The 25,153-nt window shown below is 35.9% G+C and overlaps 1 protein-coding gene across 1 annotated transcript in view; it reads right to left on the bottom strand.

Moving 5' to 3' along the window:
* Window positions 1-25,153, bottom strand: part of SLCO6A1 (solute carrier organic anion transporter family member 6A1) — a 98,428-nt gene that overhangs the window by 47,701 nt on the left and 25,574 nt on the right. The window contains exons 6-8 of the mRNA XM_004281328.1: window positions 23,063-23,184; window positions 22,110-22,222; window positions 3,728-3,872 (exon numbers count right to left, since the gene is read on the bottom strand). Of these exons, the coding sequence (XP_004281376.1) occupies window positions 3,728-3,872; window positions 22,110-22,222; window positions 23,063-23,184 (380 nt within the window). The remainder of the gene's footprint in view (window positions 1-3,727; window positions 3,873-22,109; window positions 22,223-23,062; window positions 23,185-25,153) is intronic.

Genomic DNA, 25,153 nt, shown 5'->3' with positions numbered 1-25,153 from the left:
TAAAATGTCAATTGCTCCACATCCATGCCAACATATATCTTTCTTTTTCATTTTAGCAATTCTGGTGAATGGGTAATAGTATTGCATTGTGATTTTAATATGCATTTCCCTGAAAAACCACTGAAGGTGAGCACATTTTCACATGAATATTGGCCAATTGATATCATCTTTTATATAATGTCTGTTCAAGTCTTTTGTCCATCTTCATTGGATTATCTGCCTTTTTATTATTGTCAGATTTTTTACATATTCTGGACACAAACACTTTGTAGAATATTTCTATTGAAAAGGTTGTTTTGCATGCATTTCCACTCTTCATGCTGACATTTGATGAACAGAAGTTCTTAATTTTAATGTAACAGCACATTTTTTTTCTTTATGACTATGTAATTTGTGTCCTGTTTAATAAATCTTTGTCCTCTCCAAGCCATGAAGATATTTTCCTATGCCTTATTCTAAAAAGTTTTATTGTTTTACCATACACATTGAGATCTGCAATCCATCTAGAATTGGTATCTATGTATGTAGTGAGGTAGACGTCAAGATTTGTCTTTATTTAAATGTACTATAACTACTACTCTATTTATTGGGCAACAATTCTCCACTACCCTCTGATGCTGTATATCCTACAAGTAGAAGTACTGACTGCTTTTTGTTTCATATTTTCTAGGGTATTTCTATAGTGAACATGCTTGGATAAACCAGATAGATCCCCTTTTAGAGCACTTTTGTTGTGGCTTCACTATACTAATGCTGTGGCTCCAATTTCAAAATATAAAATAGGTAATTATTTTTTACCTATTTTAGGCTTGTACTGTATATGCGCTAAACTCCAAAAGTGATACTGGAACACATAAATTGTTACCCTTGCTCCTCAAGTATGGTCCAACAGGAACAACATAGAATCTCAGGAGGAAAAAGTAAAGACCCAACTCTCATTATGGACTCACATGAAGCAGAAGTAGTAAGAATTGCAGTATCTCAATTCAACAGACCTTATGTTCAGTGAAAAAAATTACCAGGGGCTTGAGGTTTACAGTGGATTAACCACCAATTGAATTCCATTGTTCCTATAGCCCTGGACGTTCCATACACTGTGATGTAACTAAATTTTTGGTACAGACTGATGGCACTGGATACACTGTCCGGGACATTGCCAAAGTCTTCTTTTGCATCCCTCTAGCACCCAGAGAAAAAGACTAATTCTCATTCATGCTACCAGGCCACAAATATACATTTGCAGTATTCCCTCAGGAGTACCTAAATTCCTCTTCCATTTACTACAAGGGGGCAGGTCAGAATTTATTGTGACTACCACTACACTATGATGCCCAAAGCTTTCAGTGACAGACGTTATTCAGTTGGCTGTAGGGTCAGAAGCCTGACTCAATGGCTCTGACTCTGGTATTAGCACACCATCACCAGCAAGGGTGACTGATCAAGCCTCACAAAATCCAGAAGTCTGCTCGTCGAGCTTTGGGGGGATTCTGCAGACAAAATCACAATGCTCTATCACTCTGGAGGTTAAGGAAAAATTGTCTCCCTTCCCCCAACCAAAAGCCAGCCTAGCATCACTTTGGATTCTTGAGTATTAGAGACAGTAGCCGATTCACTTGGGCATTCTCTTTGGTCTTGTATAACAGCTAACCCACAGGCCTACACTGGATGCTAATCTGCAAGCTGTGGTATGCTCCCTACTTTGAGGTACCACAAACCTAATAACCTATTTGAGCTACAAGGCTCCATGACTGATGATTTTGTTTGCTGGAGCCTATAGAGAAGGGAGGAAGTCCCCACTCAGAAGCATCGTTGGTTGTATAGGACTCACCGACTCCCTGAAACAGGTACATTTAAAAGCAACTCAGCTTACTACTGACCCCTTGTCACAACCAAAGCTCTGACCCACAGAGACTTTGTGATTCTGTGGACTGATATTCTCATTTTGAGATGAACCAAAACAGACTCACCACTAACCATTTGACAAGCCTTACTTGTCAACTGGAATTGGTGTGTTCAAGCCATGGGGGTGGGTCACAAGAGATCTTCACATGATTAAAGAAACACCACCAGTATCACAGAGCCCTCAGAAGACAGTGGAAATCTCTTAAATGTACTTACTTTTGGTTACTCAGGGAAGATTTCCAGAGGGACTACTGATACATTATTTATATGTACCCTGAGGGCAGTTATCTTTATTACTCTAAGAGTAATCCAACTAGAAAAGGTGGTACAAAATTTGTCCCTAATTTTAGTTGAAATAATCAATGACACCTCATCCCTGGAAAGCACTCTGGTCAGCCTCAGTCACTGATCATCATTGTTATGGATGACAGAATTGACCAAAACTTCATCCTTGCAGGCCAGGGTAGAATATATGCAATTGCTAATGCATTCTTCTATGCCTGGATTAATACCTCAGGCTAAGTGGAAAGGTCAATATGGAAACTTTAGGAGAAAGCCATCTTGCTTTCTAAGGTAGACCCTGAGGGTCAAGAAATTTGTTCAGCTGGCTTGGTCCAGGAATTTGCCAGCATGATTGAGGCCAATACTGCAAGTGGCCTTATCCTGTTCTTTGGAGTCCTGTTGATATGAGCCTTAATTAAATACTCTATGAAACAAATTGAATGGGTTTAGTCCCTATCTCTATTAATTAATCAGAGTGTCAAACAATGTGGTATACCTGTGGAAAAATCTGTCATGGCCCCTGAAACTGTTTGGCTTTTGGACTATGTGCAGTCTGACAGTGGCATGCCCTTTATCACAAAATCTACTCAATAATAGGCTGATAGTCAATGTTTTTGCACACCTTAACATTTGTTTTTTATTTGGCCCACATGTTTTATGTTCCTTCTTTTTTTCCTTTCTTATTTTTTTAAATTATTAGTAAAAATTTTCCAATAAATATACTCATTTACTATTCTTCTTACTATCCTTTTACTGGTTACCTGCAAGTTACAGTATGCATCTCTGACTTTTTATAGCATAAAATAAATGATCACATTTACCATCTTTCCATTAATGCTGGAACTGTAAAACATTTAATTCCATTTGCAACCTCTTTTGGACAGCCAATTCTCAATATCTAGTAAAACTGATGTACACAATAGCAATGCCTCTTGAACGTCTAAATATAGATCAACTTTTACAAATGTGCACAAGGAGACATGTACAAGTCTATTTGTTACTGCACTGTTTGGAAAAGTGAAAAAGTTGGGGGCAACTTCATATCCTTTTATATGATATGGATAAATAAACAGTATTCATAAAATAGAATCCCACAGCACTGTTAAAATGCACTAAATAGAGATCAACATGAATCGAGGAACATAATTTCAGATGAAAGTAACAGAAGAGTACATACAAAATGATATATGAATTTTAGAAACAGATTGTATGCACATAGGTACATCAGAGATAAAAATATTTAAATGTGAGAGAAGGATGAACTCTAACTTTAGAAGAGTTCTTACCTATGGGGGGGGAGGGAGAGAAATGGGATAAAGAAGAGGTACAGAAGTCTTACAAAGTTTTATGTGTTAAAAACTATTGATGCAATGATGGCAAAGTGCTCATATTTTAAAAATTTCAGCAAGCAGACCTTAGATATTTAAAGTTTAAGCAAATGCTACTACTCCTTCTACTTTCTGCTTATTTGAAATAGTTCATAAATGCATATAAGAAAACTTTACATAAAAATTTCATAATGAGTACAAATGGAAATGTCTACCTGCAAGTGCAGTTGCTTCACTGGGTGTTAATATAAACTGATTTTCTATGTATAGAGGCAAAAATTCAGATGCTCCAATGATAATTAAATATTCTGAAGCTCTGGACAGGGATAGGTACACAAACACTGGATTCTTGATCAGAATCTGAAATAGAAATAAGTTACATGTGAATTATTTTATTTTGTTAGGTAAAGAGGAATAGATATACCCACTCGTATGTTAATGACCAATCCACAAAAAGTTTAGCTTTCTCAACCTTAACTGAAAATACATATATATGTATATAAAACTTGAAATATAAATTTAAAATTCACCAATATACACATACCATAAAAGACATGTAGTGTTTTAACCATTTTTATTTGTTATTTGATCTCCATACCACCTATAATTTTTATTTGGGGATCTGGCAGTTTGCTAGAACTGCTAGAACTAAAACATTAACCTTCAAACTAATTTCTGTATTTCCTAGATATGTATATATCTTTGAAACTATTTAGTGGTGTTTTGTATTTGTATATATTTTTTAACAAACTTAAAATTTCTTTTTCTAGCCCTAAACACAATTTCTAAAATCTAATCATTTTCTGCATATTCATTGAATTCATCTTCTGAGTGCTATTTAACATTACATAGTGTAATTCCACAATATTTATCCACTCCCATAGGGTTAAATGCTTAGGCTGACTTCAACTTCCTACTGGCACAAACAAGGCTACATTAAACATCCCTGTGCAACCCTTAAGGAAATAGGATAGAGTGTCTTTGGAAGTATATATCCTAGAAGGGGATTGCTAGGGCATTGGAATTTGGTATACTTCATTCCATTATTTCTCCAAATCTTTTCCCCAGAATTATCAGTTTATAGTCCCACCATAATACAAGATAGTTCCATTTTCTTCATGTAGCAACTCATACTTTCTAAAATTCATCAGCTCAATATTTCTGACTTCACATCCCCTTCCAGAACTTTGCTATTCTCCAAGAAAGAGGCACTGAACTTCGAAAGGGCTTTACGACTGCCTCAGCAAAGCAAGTAATGCTGCAAGACTTCTGAGGTTGGGTCATAAAAGGATAATATGACTTCTGCTGGGAACTCTCACTCTCTCAGGACTCTGGCCTTGGAACTTGGTTACCATGTTATGAGAAAGCCCAGGCCAGATGGAGAGGCGATGTGTGGGCATTTCAGCAAACAGCCAGGATCAAAAGCTAATATCTGAGTGAACAAGTCTTCAGATGACTCCATCCCCCAGACTTAGTTCACTACAACTGACCACAAGTAGAGCTGAGAAGAGTAAGCTCTGCACAAATCACAGAATCATGGGCAATACCGATGCTCTAGTATTTTAAGCCACTAAGTTTTGGGGAGGTTTGTCATGTAGCAATAGATAACTGGCACACCCCCACATAATCACAAACACTTTAATATTGGCTGGCTTTCAAAATTTTTCCATGCTGATGAATGTACATTATTACAATGCTATATTTTGTATTTCTCTAATTTCAAATATAACTGAGCATTTCTTGATATAATTCTTAGCTATTTAGGACTGTTTTGTGTGTATGAACTGGCTATTTGTATGTTTACTAGGCTTCCTGAAATTCTTGTGTAGATTTTCCAAGAATTCCTTGTTTATTCTAAATATTAATCTCTTGTTGGATTTAGATATCTGTCGCCCACCTTTTAGCACTGTCTATAGCTTCCTTCATTGAACAGAAATCTTTGACTTAATGCAATCTAATTCATAAATTATAAGCCAATATTTGACGCTATTGGGAATCTTGTCTAACCTTTTCCTACCTCTGTGTCACAAGGTATTTCTTTCATTTTAAACATTAACTTTTTTCTGGTCACATTCCATTAACCTAGAAATCACCTTTTTGCATAATGTGAAGTAGAGAGCCAACTTCATTTTACCAAATAGAGAACGAAGTTAGTCATCACACCTATTGAACAATCATCCTTGAAGTGCCTCTTCCATCATATGACAAGTTCTTAGATACATTAATCTGTAGCTGTGTTCTTTATTCTGTTCCACTGGCCTATTTATCTGTACTGAGAAAATGCTACCTTTTTTTCTTTTCCACTACTAAGGCTTTATAGCCTGTCTTAATGTGTACTAGGATCAACACTCTTTGTTTTACCTATTCATGCCCTTATTCTGCCATACTAATTTTAGAATCAATTTGTCATTTACTAAAAAAATAAAATTCTTGCCATAGTACTGATTACATCACATTGAATTCATAGATTATTTGAGAAAGAAATCACATATATGAAAGTTGTCATTTTATTCATTAAATTGTATATCTCTCAACTTATCCTAGTCTCCTCTAATACTGTTACATAGAGTTTTAAATTTTTTCATGAAGTTCTTGAGTAGTTCTGAATTATTTATAGTTTTGTGATTACTTTTTACTTTATTATCTAATTTTAAAAATAGATACTTATGAAGTCTAATTTGAATATTTTATTTTTTTAATTTTACATTTCTTATGTTGCACATTCAGATACTGCTCAGTTAGTGGATTACACCTCTTTTAGAGGTCCTTCTAGTTCACAAATGTTGATTTATTCATAATAATTATTGAGAATTGAATATTAAGCACAGTCCTTATTCTAATGAAAGTTATAGCAATATTCCATGATGTTGTATGAAATGGAAGTCTGTATTAGATATAACAAGCAAAACAAGAAACAGAAAATCTGGTTTTTTGTCTTGGCTCTGCAACTGATTTTTGGAGCAACAATAAGCAAATCACAATCTCTACATATCTCATTTTCAGCAAGTATTATGTAATAGTAGAAAGAGCAATGGCCTGAGAGTAAAATACATGAGGTATTCTTATATTCTTAACCTCAATTCGGCCAGCTGTATATGTGTGTGTGTGTGTGTGTGTGTGTGTATGTAAGTGTGTGTCCAAAGATATACATGTCTTTGGAAAAGTTACTCATCCTCTTTAAATTACTGGTTCATCATCTGTAAAGTAGAATGATAATATCTATATTTATGGTGATTATGAGAATTGCATATATGCAATAATTTATATAATTTCTGGCACACAGTAGGTGCCCAGTAAAGAATATGCATCAGTTTGATAATTTATAAGAGTAATCACATGAGATTACTAAATTTGTTGTTTGTAAACTTTAGTTAGCCTTAAATCATTTGGAGGGCGGTTATAAAACATGCATTGCGAGGTCCTACTTCCAGAGTTTCTGATTCAGTAGGTCTGGAATGGGGCCTAAGAATTTACATTTTTATCAAATTCCCAAATGATGATGATGATGTTAATCTGAGAACCAATGCATGAGATAATTTTTGTGTTTATGCTGTTTAGGATTAAAATGAACAGACTCAGTGGCTAATTCAGTTGATGCAACTTATCATAATGTTACACAGAAAGTAAGAAAGCCCAAACACTCTCTCAGTAGCTAAACAATTCAGATCTCGTAAAGAAATAGAACCATCATTCAGAATAAGATGGCAGCCTATCTTGTCTGCTCAGTAGTGGGAGTTCCATTGCTTTATCTTGATTGCTTCAAAGGCCCAAATATTGTTTCTTTCTATCAGCTTATTGTATCTATGTCTGCTTCTATTTTGGCTACTATTCTCTCTCCATTTTCTTCTTTATCTCAATGGCCTTTGCTCATTCATTTTCTCTATGTAAATTTACCAAAGCTATGTTACTTGAGTTCCTTCTCCTATGTATATCCTCCCCGAGAGAGAGGAACTGACTAGATTAGTTAGTTTACAGCAAGGTGTCTCTGTTGGTCATTGTTCTCAAGATATGATATTTAATAGGTTTTGGGGAAATCTAAAGATTACTGTCTTGGACTCAAGTGCTGATCCCAGATCTACTTTTGGCTAGGACATTTGGAATATATCATACAGAGCAAGGCAACTAATGCACAAGGAAACACTTCTGGGCACTTTATTCAGAAAGGGACTGTGAGCATAGCAAATACTCAGAATACCATGGATTCTCTTCCAGGTATTCCTGCTTAAAAAAAATCAACCCATTTCTTTTCTTAGATATAAAATACAGGAGGCAAAGAAGAAGGCCAGATATACAAATCGGTATCCAAGTGGTTTCATGTAGCAAAATTAGGCTTAATTCTGGTAGTTGTTGATACACAAAGGGAGAAACTGAATTAGTTCCGCACAGTAGGAGACAGTTGTGTGATCTTGCAGTACTGTGGATCTTAGCCCTAGTCCATCACGGAGTTTGTCAACAACTAGGGTCTTTACTACACCAGAGGAGGTTCATGCTGGTCTGGAACTTCAAACTAGGTTAGGTACTCCGATATGTGCTTACTTAGTTGGAGTCTGAAACAAGAGCAGGACCAACAAAATATAAAGTATTAGGTATAGAGGCCTCAGAAAAGTAGGCTGAGGTTCAGGAGAGGGATCAAGTAGCAGTGGGATACAAATGTTAATGAAGAAATCACTGTAGAGGAATGTTGCAAAGAGGAAACAGTTCCTGAAGATGGGTCATATGATGTTGCAATTAATTCTGGAAGTTTTTTCTTTCATGTGGTAGAAGCATTAATCTACTTCCTACCCTAATCCAGGTTGCATGATGGGAGACACTGATCCTGCCAGTAAAAAGGTCTTGGTGTCTATGGACAAATAGAAGGAAAACGTAAGTTGAGGAGGACACCAATAAATTTTTAACTTCTCAAGTGTCTTACCTGATTATTTAACTTCTCACCTGCTCTGGTCTTGATTCTTTATGGTACACAGCTATAATTTACCATAGAAAATAAGTAATGGTTATCTTTTTGCTTATAGCATGTTTAAAAATGTTTCAGCTTCCCATGCTGGAATCTTACCTACTCTGCTTCTATGAACACCAATTTATTTTAAGTAAAACCTAGCAGACAACTCAGAGATTAAAACCAGTATATAATGTCCTGACATAAATACAAGTGATATATTTGATTACGTCTTCTACAATAGTAATTAATTTGCCTTCAAAGGAAAGTCAATATTTTGACTACCAATATTTGACTACCAAAATATCTAAATAATTTGGACATTATCTTCTTTGATATATTCTGTCATCTATCAGCAGTCACACAAGCAATGAAGAATAGCTCATATTCATTTGGTCCTTTATAGTCACAAAGTTCTTCCATATTATAATACTCATTGACACTTCTCTGTTCATTGGAGTCCTAGTATGTAAATGTCTTCCTGGGTAATAAGGGATGAGACAAGCATGAGATGAAGAAAAGGACGGTGAAAGTGTTGATCTCTCTGCTCCACACATTTAAAAGGAGCTTTTCCCTTATGAAATCTTATTCCTTACATGCTTGCAGCCAATGTTAATTTCATTATTTTTTTCTTTTCCATGATTTATTTCCCTCACTTCCAAGTATTATGTTTTTGTTGTTTTAAAATATGTTTCTAGTCCATTATATTTTTATAGCTATAGCTAAATAGATATTAAATTTATTCACTGTTCTACTTTCTTTTCTTCAAGCTTAATCCCATTTACTTTTAGAGTTACAACTTTTCACCTCATGTACATTATAACTTTATAAAAATGTTAAATATTTTGTCTCTTTTCTAGCTTTTTATCTTTTATTTTACTTATGTCTATTTTATGTATTTTAAAAGTATAAAAATTGGGGAAGAGATCAAGATAGCAGAGCAGGAGGACACTGGGTTCACATACCCCCCACAAACACATCAAAAGTACATCTACATGTGGAACACTTCTCACTGAAAACAACTGGAGACTGGCAGAAAGACTCTTCTACAACCAAGGCTGTAAAGAACTATCCACACACAATCAAGTAGGAAGGGAGGAGAATGATCAGGTCGGGACTTACACTCCTAGGAGGGGACAGAGAAGAGGAGAGAGATTATTACGGGCTCAGACAGCCTCCCTGGAGAGTGAGGAATTTGAACCAAATATTGAGTATCCCAGCCCTGGTATTTGATAGTGGGAAGACAAGTCCCCATAGCTGGTTAGAAAACCAGTGGAACTTACATGAGAGCTGTAAGAAACTGAGACTCTACTCGTAAAGAGTGTGCACATGCTTGTTCACTCCCCAGAAAAGATGGTGGAAGCAGATTGAAACTACCTGGGGCTCTGGCTGGTTTCCTGTTACCACCCCAGTGAGTACCCCAGCCCATTTAGCTCCAGCGCAGTTCCCCACTAGGGTGAAGGTTGCCACTGTCTTGGACAGTGCACACTTGGTGAGGACATAGCCGACTTGGACCTGGCACTGCATCTGAACGGGGTGAGGGTAGCCATGACTGATACTCATGAAAGTTGGTAGATCGGGAGCTGTCTGGAACACTGACTGATGTGCAGAGACCACCTTAGCACATGCCCTGTCCCACAATGGGCACCTTCTCTGGCCCCTCTTGCTTCAGTACTACCCTCTAGGGTGAAGGTGCCATTGCAGGGAAGGGGGAGAGCACACACCTGCAGGGAACAGAACCAGCTCAGACCCAATTCTCAGGGCTTCTCCTCCAGCACCTCAGGACCCAACCTCACCCCAGATAGGGTGAGGATGGCCACTGAGCATAGGAGAAGCCCTGGCTCACCCCTGACTGGCTCTAGCCATGCTATCTCCAGCCCCACCTCCCACCAAGGTGATGCACCCCGGCGGAATACATGACCCATGCACACTTTAGATCCAGCTCTCCCACCAAAGGCACTGGGAACACACAGACTGAACAGGGATGCTCCCACACAAGGACACCCTTTCAAGACTGGGAGAGTTAAGTGTTTTACCTAATTTCATAGACATTTAAGAGAAAGTTAAACAAAATGAGAAGACAAAAGAATTTGTTTCAAATGAAATAACAAGAAAAAACTCTGAAAAAATAATTAATGAAACAGAAATAAATAATTTACCAGATAAAGATTTCAAAGCATTAGTAATAAGAATGCTAACTGAATTTGAGAAAAGAACAGATGAACACAGTGAGAATTTTGACAAGGAAATTGAAAGTATAAAAAGAATCAGTCAGAGCTGAATATGAGAACTGAAATGAAAAACACACTACAAGGAGTTAACAGCAGACTAGGGGATACAAAAGAATGCATAAATGATCTACAAGATAGAATGATGGAAATCACCCATTCAGAACAGTAAAAAGAAAAACAAATTTTAAACATGAGGACAGTTTAAGGGACCTCTGAGATTTCATCAAGCATACTATCATTTGCATTATAGGAGTCCTAGAAGGAGAAGAGAGAGAGAAAGGGGTTGAAAATGTATTTGATGAAATTATGGCTGGAAACATCCTGAACCTGAAGAAGGAAACAGATATCCAGGTACAGGAAACACAGAGAGCCTCAAAAGAGATGAACCCAAAGATATCTACACCAAGACACACAATAATTAAAATGGCAAAAGTTAAAGATAAAGAGAGAATTCTAAAGACCAGCAAGAGAAAAATAAAGAGTCACGTACAAGGAAACCCCCATAGATCTATCAGTGATTTTTCTGCAGAAACTTTGCAGGCCATAAGGGAGTGGCATGATATATTTAAACTTCTAAAAGGGAAAATCCTACAACCTAGGATACTCTACCCAGCAGGGTTATCATTCAGATTTGGGGAGAGTTAAAGAACTTTTTAGACAGAAAAAAACAAAAAGAAATCATGAATACTAAACTGACCCTAAACAAAGTGTTAAAGGGTATTCTCTAAGTGGAAAAGAAAAGATTATAACAATAAGTGAGAATTTATGAAAAAGGAAAAATCCCACTAGGAAAGGCAAATATATAGTAAAGGCTATGGATCAACCATTTAAATAAGCTAGTATAAAGATTAAAAGGCAAAAATTGTAAAATCAACTATAATACAATAAAGAGTTATGGGATAAATATGGAAACGTAAATATGACATCAACAACACAAAACATGGATGGGGGAGTAAAAATGTAGATCTTTTAGAATGTGTTTGAATGTAAACGGAGAACAGCTTAATACAAGTAGATAGTGTTATAGGTCAACACATATGAAGCCTGTGGTAACCACAAATCAAAAACCTACAACAGATGCACAAAAACTAGAGAGGAAGAAATACAAGTATACTGCTAAAGAAAATCATAAAACCACAAGGGAGAAAACTAAGATAAGAAGAACAGAGAAGAATTATAAAAACAACCAGAACAAGTAATGAAATGGCAATGAGTATATACCTATCAATAATCACTTTAAATGTCATTGGGAAAATGCTCCAATCAAAAGATAAAGGTTACCTGATTGGATAGAAAAAAACAAGATCCATCTATATACTGCTTAGAAGAAACTCACTTCAGACCTAAATACACACATGGACTGAAAGTGAGGGGATGGAAAAAGATAGTTCATGCAAATGGAAATGAAAAGAAAGCTGGGGTTACAATACTCATATCAGACAAAATAGATGTTAAAACAAAGTCCAGGGCTTCCCTGGTGGCGCAGTGGTTGAGAGTCCGCCTGCCGATGCAGGGGACACGGGTTCGTGCCCCGGTCCGGGAAGATCCCACATGCCGTGGAGTGGCTGGGCCCGTGAGCCATGGCCGCTGAGCCTGCGCATCCGGAGCCTGTGCTCCACAATGGGAGAGGCCACAACAGTGAGAGGCCCGCGTACCGCAAAAAAAAAAAAAAAGTCCATAATAAAAGACAAAGAAGGTCATTGTATAATGACAAAGGGATCAATATAAGAAGAGGATGTAACATTCATTAACATATATGCACGTAATAGACGAGCACCTAAAAATACAAAGCAAACACTAACAGATGTAAAGGGAGAAATTAAAAATAATACAATAATAGTAGGGGATGTTAATACTCCACTTACATCAATGGACACATCATCCACACACAAAATCAATATGGAAATGGTGGTCTTACATGACACATTAGTCCAGTTGGCTTAATAGACATCCATAGGACATTCCATCCCAAAACAGCAGATACACATTCTTTTCAAGTGCAAATGGAGTGTTCTCCAGGTCAGATCAGATGTACACTACAAAGCAAGTCTCAACAAGTTTAAGAGGACAGAAATTATATTGAGTATTTTTTCTAACCACAGTGGTATGAAACTAGAAAACAATTACAGGAAAAAACATAAACTTGTGCAGACAACAAAATACTACTAAAAAACCAATGGGCCAATGAAGAAATCCAAGAGGAAATCAGAAAATACCTTGAGAAAAATGAAAATAAAAAGACAAATTTCCAAAATCTGTGGGATGTGACAAAAGCAGTTCTAAGAGGGAAGTTTATAGCAATACAGTCCTACCTGAAGAAACAAGAAAAATCTCGATAACAAACAACCTAAACTACCACCTAAAGGAATTAGAAGAGCAAACAAAGCCTAAAGTCAGCAGAAGGAAGGAAATAATAATGACCAGAGAAGAAATAAATAAAACAGAAACCAAAAAATAATAGAAAAGATCGACAAAACCAAGAGCTGTTTTGTTTTTTTGAAAAGATAAACAAAATTGATAAGCCTTAAGCCAGGCTCATTAAGGAAAAAAGAGAGGATCTAAATAAACAAAATAAGATATGAAAGAGGAAAAATTATAACCAATATCACAGAGATACAAAAAATCATAAGGGAATACAACAAATTTGACAGCCTAGAAGAAATGGATAAATTTATAGAAACATACAATTTTCAAAACTGAATCAAAAAGAAACAGACAATCTGAACAGACTGATTACTAGTAGTGAAATTGAATTTGTAAGAAAAAAAACTCCCAGCAAACAAGTCTAGGACCAGACGGCTTCACAGGGGAATTCTACCAAACATATAAAGAAGATATAATACTTATCCTTCTCAGACTATTTCAAAAAATTTAAGAGGAGGGAACACTCCCAAATTCATTCTACAAGGCCACCTCTACCTTCATACAAAAACCAGATAAAGACACACAAAAAAAGAAAATTACAGGCCAAAATATCTGATGAATACAGATGCAAAAATCCTCAACAAAATATTAGCAAATTGAATTCAACACTATATAAAAAGGATCATACACCATGATCAAGTGAGATTTATTCTAGGGATGCAAGAATGGTTCAATGTCCACTAATCAATCAATGTGATATATCACATTAGCAAAACAGCATAAAAATTGTGTGATCATTTCAATAGATGCAGAAAAATCATTTAACAAAATTCAACATCCATTCATGAGAAAGTTTCATCAAGGTGGGTATAGAGGGAACATATCTCAACATAATAAAGGCCACTGAGGACAAACCCACAGCTAACATCATACTCAATAATGAAAAGCTGAAAGCTTTTCTTCCAAAGTCAGGAAAAAGACAAGGATACTCACTCTCTCCACTTCCATTTATCACAGAATTGGAAATCCTAGCCACAGCAGTCAGACAAGAAAAAGAAATAAAAGGCATCCAAATCAGAAGGGAAGAAATAAAACTGTCCCTATTTTCAGATGACATGATGCTACATATATAAAACCCTAAAGTCTTCATCACAAAACTGTTAGTTCTAATAAATGCATTCAGTAAAGTTACAGGATATAAGATTAATTGATGAAGAAAATTGAAAATGATGCAAAAAAATGGAAAGATATCCTATGTTCATGGATTGGAAGAATTGATATTGTTAAAATGTCCATACTACCCAAAGCAATCTACAGAATTTAATGCAATCCCTACAAAAATACCCAGGACAAACAAATAATCCTAAAATTTATATAAAACCACAAAAGACCCTGAATAGCTAAAGCAATCATGAGAAAAAACACTCTGACATAAATTACAGTAATATTTTTTTGATCTGCCTCCTAAGGCAAAGGAAACAAAAGCAAAAATAAACAAATGGTATCTAATTAAATTTAAAAGTTTTTGCACAGAAAAGAAAACCATGGACAAAATGAAGAGACAACCTACTGAATGTGAGAAAATATCTGCAAATGATCTGGATGATAAGGGGTTAATATCCAAGCTATATAAATACCTCAGAAAACTCAATATTAAAAAAACCCCAAATAACCCAATTAAAAATTGGGCAGAAGACCTGAATAAACATTTCTCCAAAGAAGACACACAGATGGCCAATTGGCAAATGAAAAGATGCTCAACATTGCTAATCATCAGTGAAATGCAAATCAAAACCACACCACAGAAAGGCTATTAACAAAAAGACCACAAATAATAAATGTTGGCGAGGATGGGTAGAAAAGGGAACCTTAGTACACTGTTATTAGGAATGTAAATTGGTGCAGGCACTATGGAAAACAGTATGGAGGTTCCTCAAAAAACTAAAAATGGAACTACCATATGATCCAGCAATTCCACTCCTGGGTATATATCCAAAAAAATCCAAAAACACTAATTCAGAATGATAATGCACCTCAATGTTCATCACAGCATTATTTACAGTAGCCAAGACATGGAGGCAACCTAAGTGTCCATCAACAGGTGAATGGATAAAGAAGATGTGGTATATATATATATATATATATATATATATATATATATATATATATATATATATATATATATATATACACACACTTAGAATGGAATATTACTCAGCCATAAAAATGAACAAAGTTTTGCCTTCTGCAACAACATGGATGGGCCTGGGGGATATTATGCTTAGTAAAATAAGTCAGACAGAAAAGGACAAACACTGTATGGTATCACTTACATATGCAATATAAAAACTAAAACAAACAAATGAATATAACATAACAGAAACAGGCTTACAGATAGAACAAATTAGTGATTACCAGTGGGGAGGAGAAAGGGGGACGTGCAAGAGGGGGTAGCAAATAAAGAGGTACAAATTACTATGTATATAATAAGTTACAAGAATATATTATATAGCACAGGAAATATAGCCAATATTTTATGATAACTTCAAATAGCATATAATCTATAAAAGTATTAGATCACTATGTTGTACACTTGAAACCATACAATATTGTAAATCAACTACATTTCAATAAAAATAATAAGCTATAAAAATTATCTTTACTGACATTTTAATAAAACTCTTCTCTTTCCTTACTTGAATTTTCTAAAATATATCACGCCAAGCAAGAAATACAGTAATAGTAGGGAGCCATTTAAAAATACCCATTTCTCTGGCTCCCTTTATTAAAAACTCATGACAAGAAGACTTTAAAAAAAAACTATGTGTAGAAAATCAGGAAGTGTGTATTTCAACCAACTTTAGTAAGTCTTATAATGACGGTGATACATTTTACTGGCTGGAATGATCTGTTTGCTGGAATGATTTTCCATTAGTCCTTATATCAGGAGCCTCTAAACAGTCACTGAACTTCAGGCAAACAATACCAACTAAGTGTCATGAACCAGGAGGTACTGAACTACAGGATTAATAGAGGAGAAAGACAATAGGCATTTAGTAAATGAAGTTCCTCACACCAGTCTTTTTAATCTTCTTATTTTATAGTTGATAACCCACACTTCTTATCAAGATAAAGGAAAATCTTGTCATGACATTTTCCCCTAATTTTTTTGTGCATTTTCCTTCCTTAATCTAAAATCAGAAATATCTCAATATCTCAATTCATATTATTTATGCATTTATTGAGTTTTTACTATGGGCTATGCACTGATCTGTACACTTTACATTCCTATGAGGAAGGTACCATTATTGTACCAATTTCTTGGCTGAAGAAAGTGAGGCTCAGAAAGGTTGAAATACCATATTTCATTGAATCTAAAATGCCAACACCATCTACTGTAAGAGACACCATTATTTTATGTACTTCTAAGTGAAAAAAATCACTACCACTCACATTATGGTACAATTCCTTACGGAAAGTCCTACGTTACTCAGATTTCAGTCTCACCAGCTTTTGAAATACATTATATCTATTAAGAAGATAAAATGTCAACTTTTCTGAGTTTTCTGAGGTATTTATATATTTTAGATATTAACCCATTATCATCCAGGTCATTTGCAAATAATGCCAAGTTTTCCTGGCTCAGCTACACAACTTGGCATGTGGGAGGCAATCCTTTTGCAGATTATCTCAATAAAAGAACAATAAAGCTATCTCTACTTGTGGGAATTCTTTACTTTAGTCCCATAAAACACTTGACTACTTCTTTGCAAGAAAATGTGAACTAGTGATCATTCCTACAACAGCAATTATTTGTTTTACTAGTATCAAAAATTATATCCTGTTGCTGTTTCTGTCTTTCTACATATATATTAACTTTACAATTCAATGCTTAAATATTGCATTAGCTTTTTGAAGAGTTAAAGAGCAGTTTCTTTCAATATGGACAGCACCACTAATGTATATAACTCAAAGTAGTAATAATATGAATAGTAATGACCAAGTTTGCTATATCAGGCAATATCTACTATGTCACAATTACATTCTGACTTACAGCTATTTCAAGATTTCATCAGTTTAAGATCTTACCCAATTTCAAAGATGTTAAAATGTCAAGGGGAAAAAGTGTATCTCAGAATCAAAGAAGTACTTGTATCAATATAAGGTCTCAACAGCAGTAAATGTTATATACTGTCTCTACTGAGTGGTCCCACTAGTAGGTAGGCCTGCTAACAGATCAGAACCTATGGATAAGGGGAGACCTGATTCACCATTAGCCTTGTTAACTCTTGAATATATATGTGGGACACAAAGAGAAGGCTATAGCTGGCTCTCTCTTAAGGCTTTTCACCAAAGAAAATAGGATGCTACTCTCTGGTGGTCAGTCTCTAGTGTGCAACCTGACTTTTGGGCTTAGGTGAAAATAACAGACCCTAACAAGGAAAATCTCTCTGCCTATTAGATCTACCACAGAGAAGCATAAACTCACAGTTAGTTGTACCTTCTACTCATTACCAGAAAGTCATAGAATCTCTAGCCCTTACCTGAGGAGAGATTATAACCATTACCCACTGCACAAATCTGCTCTTGCTTACTTGAATTCCTTTATAATCTTCATTGCTTGACTGACTCACAAGTAAACACCAACCCACCAGAGAACACTGGCTAACCCTTTATCATCAGGGAAGACATGCTTTACTTTAATTTTACCAACATGGCTTAAAAGATATGCTCTACTAAGAAACTCATCTTTGGCAGGTGCTAAACTATGAAAGAAAGCAAACACTGCAAATTTTTAAAATCTTGTAGGCCCGTTATCTCTCTGTTTTCTTTCTGAAACTCAAGCCTGCTATAACGTTAAAGGCAAGAGCCTAGATGTATGGGCTTTTCTATTGAATCTTAACATTACATGTCTATAAGGTACCTGGATTTTAGAACATTTGCTTCCCCATATTTTAGGCTTTTTATTTTTCTTTCTTTGTAATGGCTCCAGAAGCTCAGATCATGTTGCTTCCTAGAACATCTACTTTTTTCTTCCTACATAAATTATTATCAGTAGCCCTGAACTTTATGAATGCCAAGTGATTCTTTAATTGGCTCCTGAAATTGAGTCGTCATATGCTACAACTGAATAAAAAATTCAACTTTTTATGGCACATACGGAAAACTTCCTGAAACAACACTCAAATTGTACTGACTTTTCAATTCTTAATCCACTCTAATCCATTTTTTACACAAAGTTTAAAAGTTCCTAAAACAAAATTTATATTATGTTCATATTATTCCCCTACTTAAAATAAACTAGTGACTTCCTACTGCATTAAAAATAAAATCTAAATTTTTTACCCTGTCCCACAAAGACATGAGTCTGAATGTCTCTCCAACCTATCATTCTATCACTCTCCCCACCAAGTAACTATGCTCCAACACAGAGGTCTTCTCTAAACTGAACATACCCAAATCTTTGCTTCCTCAAGGTCTTTCCACATGTGTACCTTGTGCTTGGAATTTTCTTAACGACCATTCTTCACATGGTTAACTCCTTCTCATACTTTAGGTTCCTCCATTTAAATGCTCCCTGTTCAGTGAAGCCTTCTTTACCCCTCATCTAAAACAGGTTTCACACAATTTTCTCTACTCAGTTGTTAATCAGTTGTTTTTAATCTGTGGGGTTTTTTTTGTTTGTTTGTTTGTTTTAAATCTGAGACCCGGGCTTCCCTGGTGGCGCAGTGGTTGAGAGTCCGCCTGCCGATGCAGGGGACACGGGTTCGTGCCCTGGTCCGGGAGGATCCCACATGCCACGGAGCGGCTGGGCCCGTGAGCCTGCGCATCCGGGAGAGCCCACAGCAGTGAGAGGCCCACGTACCACAAAAAACAAAATCTGAGACCCGTAAGTTCCATAAAGACATGGGTATTAGTTACTAGTTTATCTTTAATACTGTTGGGCTGCACCCCACAAGCCTATAAGGCCAGTGCCTGCCCAGCTTTAAGACTGAAGAAAGAGCCTGGAGTCAGTGACAGAGACATCAATGGTTTAATGGATGGGGGAGCTTACATGTCTGAGGCAAGGTCCTGGAGCGACATCTCATCGTGTGCTGCAGACCAGCAGACAAGACATGGCAGCAGGCTTTACTGGGGGTGCGGGGGTGGGGAGGAGGGGCGGGGACTGCCAGTTATAGGGGGAGTCAGGTTGGCTCACCAGGTTACCATGGAAACTAGCAGAGCAGCACACCCCTCACCGCCCCTTTGATAAGAATAATCACTAGCTGGGCCTGGGGCAAGTGTGTAGAAAGGTCAGTCAGGTGAGTAGGGTTTAGGTGAAGCAGGCACTGGTGGAGCAGAGGAATGTACAGAGAGCCAGAGAACAGCCACCTTGAGTGGCCTGACCATACAAATACCAAACACAGTGACACTACACAATTAAAAAGAGATGAATAAGAAAAACTAAAATAACAATCCATTATATTGTACTACTATGCTCCAGGCACTGTTCTAAGCACCTTACATCTATTAATACGTTTAATTCTAAGTATGTATATAAGATATGCACTACTATTACCATTATTTTATAGAAGAGAAACTAAGGCACATAAACGTCCCCAAAACTATTTAAGAATCATTTTAAATGGTGGGCTTCAAGAACGGTTAACTTGTAATCATTTAAAAATTAAATGGGTATGGTTCTATCAGGTTGTAACAAAAAAAATAGTTTAACTTTTTAAAAGAGTAACAAGTTATTCCATTTAAATTACACACCAATTTGTACTTGATAAATGAAAATGAGAATTTCTCAAATTATTGTTTATATAAAGTCCAGGTGGGCTCAAAGCAAGGAAACTTCATTTTGACTACTGTTTTGCTCTTGGCCACTTTGTGGCAGTGTGTTAGGAATATCACAAGGTGCTTTTCGGTTTTTGTAACCTTCCTTCTTCCTAGAACAGGCACCTATCAGAAACTAAGTTTACAAGCCAACGACATGTGCAGAACCTGCTCTGTAACTGTGCTTTCAGAATTAGGGTAAGTAGAAAAATCTTTGATAAATCAGTGATTTTCAAAGTGTAATCCTAATTTCCAGAGTTTTGAAATGGTTGTTGACAATTTTGCCAGTTTCAATTACTGCTTTTTGGAGCTTAAGAATTTCTAAGCTCCTCACTCTGACATTCTGGAAGTCCTTTCTAATAAACTTTTAAAAAGATTAAGATATCTTCTAGTTACCCACCCAGACAGGTGTTAGAAGTATAAGACTGTTAACTGGACATTATTTTGTATCCTAACACTAGCAATCAAAGCACTCTATTTCCAAGAAAGAAATATTGGAATTGGCTTGTTTTTGTTTCTTGCCTGGCAATAATTTAAAAAAAAAATCATGTTTAAATTTTCTGAAAAGTATATTTTAACAACTGTATTTTAATTTTTAACAATGTGAAAAAGTTATGCCCAACTTATTTCAGTACTGTTAAAATATACACATGAAATATTTTGTAAAAATTAAAATTAAATAAAAATCTGAATGAAATATAATCCATTACAGGGAAGAGTTCATGATTTGATAAAAAATAAACACTTTTGTATTTGAATGAAAACAAGTAAACAAAATTTCTGATTTTATACAACAAATCTATTCATTTTAAGAAGAATTAAACTATTATAATAAAAAGTACTATCTGTACACATCCAATATATACATTTATATGATATGATATTTTGAACAAACATCTATGAAAGCATTAAGGAGAGAGAAACTCATTTTGCCTAGGAATGTAAGGTAAGATTTGACAAAGAGCTTTTCTCAAATGGAGAAGAGAGAGAAGAACATTTGAAGTAGAGAGATTTACATCTACAAAGGTAGAGAATTATAAAAGTACCCAATATATCCAGGAAAGAGCAAGTGGGGGAGATAGGGATAAATTTCTGAGATGAGGTAGGAAAATTCAGTTGATGGTATTGTGAAGGGTCTTCAAAGTCCCAGTGAAAGAGTGTGAAATTCACCTGCCAAGTACTGTGGAAAATGACTTGATAAAACCTACATGTGAGAAACACAGTTCTTCAGACAACATAAAGGATGAAGTTATGAATAGGAAAAGAAAAACCAAATTGAATAAAGAATCACTAGAAGTTGCTTTTTTTTAACCCCACTATGTCTGTACTGTAGGCTGTGTTTCTCACCCAGAAAACGAAGAGTTCTTCTCCATTTGATACTGAGATGAGATTATTTTCCATAAAATAAGATGTTCATTAGTTTTGCTGCTTTGACTGGTGGGTCCATAGAAGCAAAACTCAGTCATAACCTGTGAGAAGGGCCGACAGGACCTTTATCTGGGTAAGGTCCTTCCTATAGGTCATTCTGAAATAAAGATAAACATTTCTAAATGAAAAAAAAAGATGTTTGTGAGAAGATTTGTTAACTTCTAAAGTTCTTTTCTAAGTTATTTAAATATAGTAAAAAGATAATGTTAATACCTCTGTCGTTTTTTTTAATTTATTTATTTAATTTATTTATTTTTGGCTGTGTTGGGTCTTCATTGCAGTGCGCAGGCTTCTCATTGCAGTGGCTTCTCTTGTTGCAGAGCACAGGCTCTAAGCCCAAGGGCTTCAGTAGTTGTGGCTCGCGGGCTCTGAAGTGCAGGCTCAGTAGTTGTGGTGCATGGGCTTAGTTGCCCCACGGCATGTAGGATCTTCCCACACCAGGGATCGAACCCATGTCCTCTGCATTGGCAGGGGGATTCTTAACCACTGCACCACCAGGGAAGCCCCCTTTGTCATCTTATTAAATGGCTTATTTATTTATGCAGAGAGAAAATAAACTCAATATAATATAAAAGTCAAATTAAAAGCAATAGAAGAAAGAAAAATACTTGGTACCAGTCTTTGACACTAATCAAGTTCTTGGTGATGCCACTTAGGTGAAATGGGTTCTATTTTCCATTACCTATAAAATGAGTAGGTTAATTAAGACTTCAAAAGTTCCACTCAGATTTAAGCTGAATACTTTATTTTCTTAAATCCACTACAAAAGAATTGTACATGTCAATTTAATTTGCTTGTTTATGTAAAATTTTACTTTACCCCAAAAGTAGCAAATAAATCCTTGATACTAGCTCCAAACTCCTGATCTTTTGTTTGATCTCTGTCCAACAAATGAGGCTGTTTACGTTCTCCGGCTTTTATCCTCGCTGTGCCTATATGTTAACAAGTAAAAGAATCTTATGACATGTTCAAATAACTAAAACACATATTATAAACATACATCCCAATACACCCAGTTTGTCTTGAAATGGCAAGTGAGCTGTTTTTGAACATGCTAAAGTCAATCTAACTAAAAGGCACATTCTTCTAAAACAGTGCCGTCCTAAAGAAAATTCTGTGATAAGGAAAATTTCCCATATCTGTACTCTCCAGTACTGTAGCCATTAGCTGTACTGTGGTTGTTAAATACTTGAAATGTACCTGCTACTACTGAGTAAATGGATTTTTAATTTAATTTAAAACTTAAATAGCCACATATGGTGACTACAGTATTTGACAGCATAGACCTAAAATATAAAAGCACAAACTTTGATATTACTAAAAATATTTTGTGCCAATGAAATATACTACCATTAGGAGAGTATTCGATTTCTCTAACATTACATGTATATTTTAGTGTTTCCAAAAGAATTTTAATAGTTATTACTCTATCTTACAACAATTCTATGGGGTAATACATGCCTTAAATCATGATAGGTAAATAGGTTTAAATATGCTTCTTTCTTTAAGAAAACTTCTGAATTTTAGATATAAAGCATTTTTAAAGAGGAATGACAAGAAGCAAGAATATGTACTAATGAAAGCCTGGTACATAAATAATACTTGGCTACATGCGGCTTTATTTGTTCAAATAATACTAGCACATGTCACTGTATGTCCATGACAGAACAAAATGTACACAGAAAGAAATGCAGTTCAGCCATATTCTGAGAATTGGTAGGGATGAAGAATATACTGTCCTTTAATTTAATGAATTATATTTTTATAGTCACCTCGAATACCGTGTGGAAAGCATGAAAATGGTATTGATGTAGACCATGCAATAACTGCAATAATAACAAAATGAATCCACCAACTCTGCTGCCAGCGTTCATTATCATCACTGTCTTCAACACTTTAATAGAGAAAATGAAAATTTTCAACTTTGTCTATTTTAATACAAACAAAGCCATGATTAAACAGAGCAAGAAAGAGCATTTTCTGTTAATTTGTTATTGTTTTGCTGAAATTGAGTGGTTGTGAGTTCTCCAATTATGTGGTTCTCTTTTGTCCTGCAGGATACTAAATTTTTTCCTTTCCCCACTTTTCCCCTGTCCATACAGGTGGCGAAGAGTAATTCTCTGTTCCTTTTAAACTTGTTTCTCCAACAGAAGCTATGCATTTAGAAGACATCACTCTAAATCTCATCTCTTTTTTGAAATCATTCCTGCCCCTTTAAATCATGTGCCCAATTCTTTAGGATAAGCCTGGCCCTTTAAGTTGCACAACTAACACTGTATCTGGGTACGTGACCCTTTAAATCACATATACTTGGTAATCTTTTTCTTATAGTCCCTTCTCTGAACTCTCAGATTGAGTGTGTATTAACACTTCTAGTGATCATACCTAATCATGCTTTGATAGAACTTTGTCTTCTTTCTTCCTTGTGGTTTTTCTTGGTCGGCCTTTGCAAACTACAAAGCCTTACAGTGGGCAGGGTGAGATGGAAATGTGAAGGATCCTCTGCTGGGATTTGTTGATTTTTCCCTTTTTACTCACAGTTCTTTTGCAGTTTCAACATCCTTTGTCTCCAGTAATGCTCAGGCCATAATTTTGTGGGGGATTTTCTCAGCTGTGACATTATTTTGTATCAATGTAATGGTATTAGGAAGTGGGGCCTTTAGGAGGTGATTAGGTCATGAGGGTAGAGTCTGCATGAATGTGATTAATGACCCCAGATAGACTTCTTGCCCCTTCATCCATGTAAGGACACAGGGAGAAGCAAGGACACCAGGAAGCAAGATCTCACCAGACACTGAACTTGCCAGCACCTTGATCTTGGACTTCCCAGCATACAGAACTGCAAGAAGTAAATTTCTGTTTTTGTAAGCCCAGTGTATAATATTTCTGTTACAGCTGCCCAAATGGACTAAGACAGTACAGAAGAAAAATTCCTGCCTAGAATAAGTATCTTTCCCTATAAAGACAAATCTGTATGTTAAAAGAGGGCCAACCTAATAACAAAGTAATCAACCTGATGACAGCTTGTCTCCCAATGAATGTGTCGTATCGGGAACTCAGGGTTGACCTCTACTACTGATGAATTGGATACTCAGCGGTAGGAATACTCATATCCTAGTAAATATTCTTGTTGAGAGGATTGTCCTTAGTGTGAAGAAGTCCATGTTACTGCACTCATGCAAACTCACCATTACTGTCACCATGGCCACTTTTCACATGAGCTTATTGAGGAAGAATTAGGGTGGTTAGAAAAAAAGAGAGAGAGGCTGGCTAACATTAACAGGATGGGACATCTTGTCCAGCTGATTAAAGAGCCTCTTCCAAAGTACATACCCTTTTCATGTGCCAGTTCTAAGAGTTTCATCCACATATCCTCCTGGTTACCTTTTTTTTTAAATCTTTTTCTAAGTCCTTGGCTACCCAACCATAAATTAGTATAAATTTATACCTCAGGCCATCCCTCCTTCTATGCTAAGTGGACAACCAGCCTGAAGTTCTACTCACTAGAATGATCTCCTGATTTCAAGGCCACTGTTGAGTGGAGTTGTAATATAGTGGCCATCCCCTTTCTCATCTCAATGAGAGAACTTAATATTCACACAATTAAATGTTTCCTTTTCCCTGGGAATATTTTCTAGTATTGTTAAAAGAAGCCATATGACCCAGAACTCTTAAAATAACTTCTGTCCCTCCAGTGATTAAATGCTACAACTATTTAATTTCCTAGTCTTGCCCTCCCTGAACTTAATCCCATCCTACAACCTATGATCATTTTAGTAACTATCTTCAATTTACTCCCAGCAAGGAGGTTATCTGTGCATACAAATATGCAACCTAGTTCTGGAATCCTAAAGCTACTTCTG

The sequence above is a fragment of the Orcinus orca genome, chromosome 3 (genome assembly GCF_937001465.1).
Source record: "Orcinus orca chromosome 3, mOrcOrc1.1, whole genome shotgun sequence".
Taxonomy (NCBI): domain Eukaryota; kingdom Metazoa; phylum Chordata; class Mammalia; order Artiodactyla; family Delphinidae; genus Orcinus; species Orcinus orca.
Note: the sequence above shows the minus strand (reverse complement) of the source record. Positions and strands in the feature narration are given on the sequence as shown.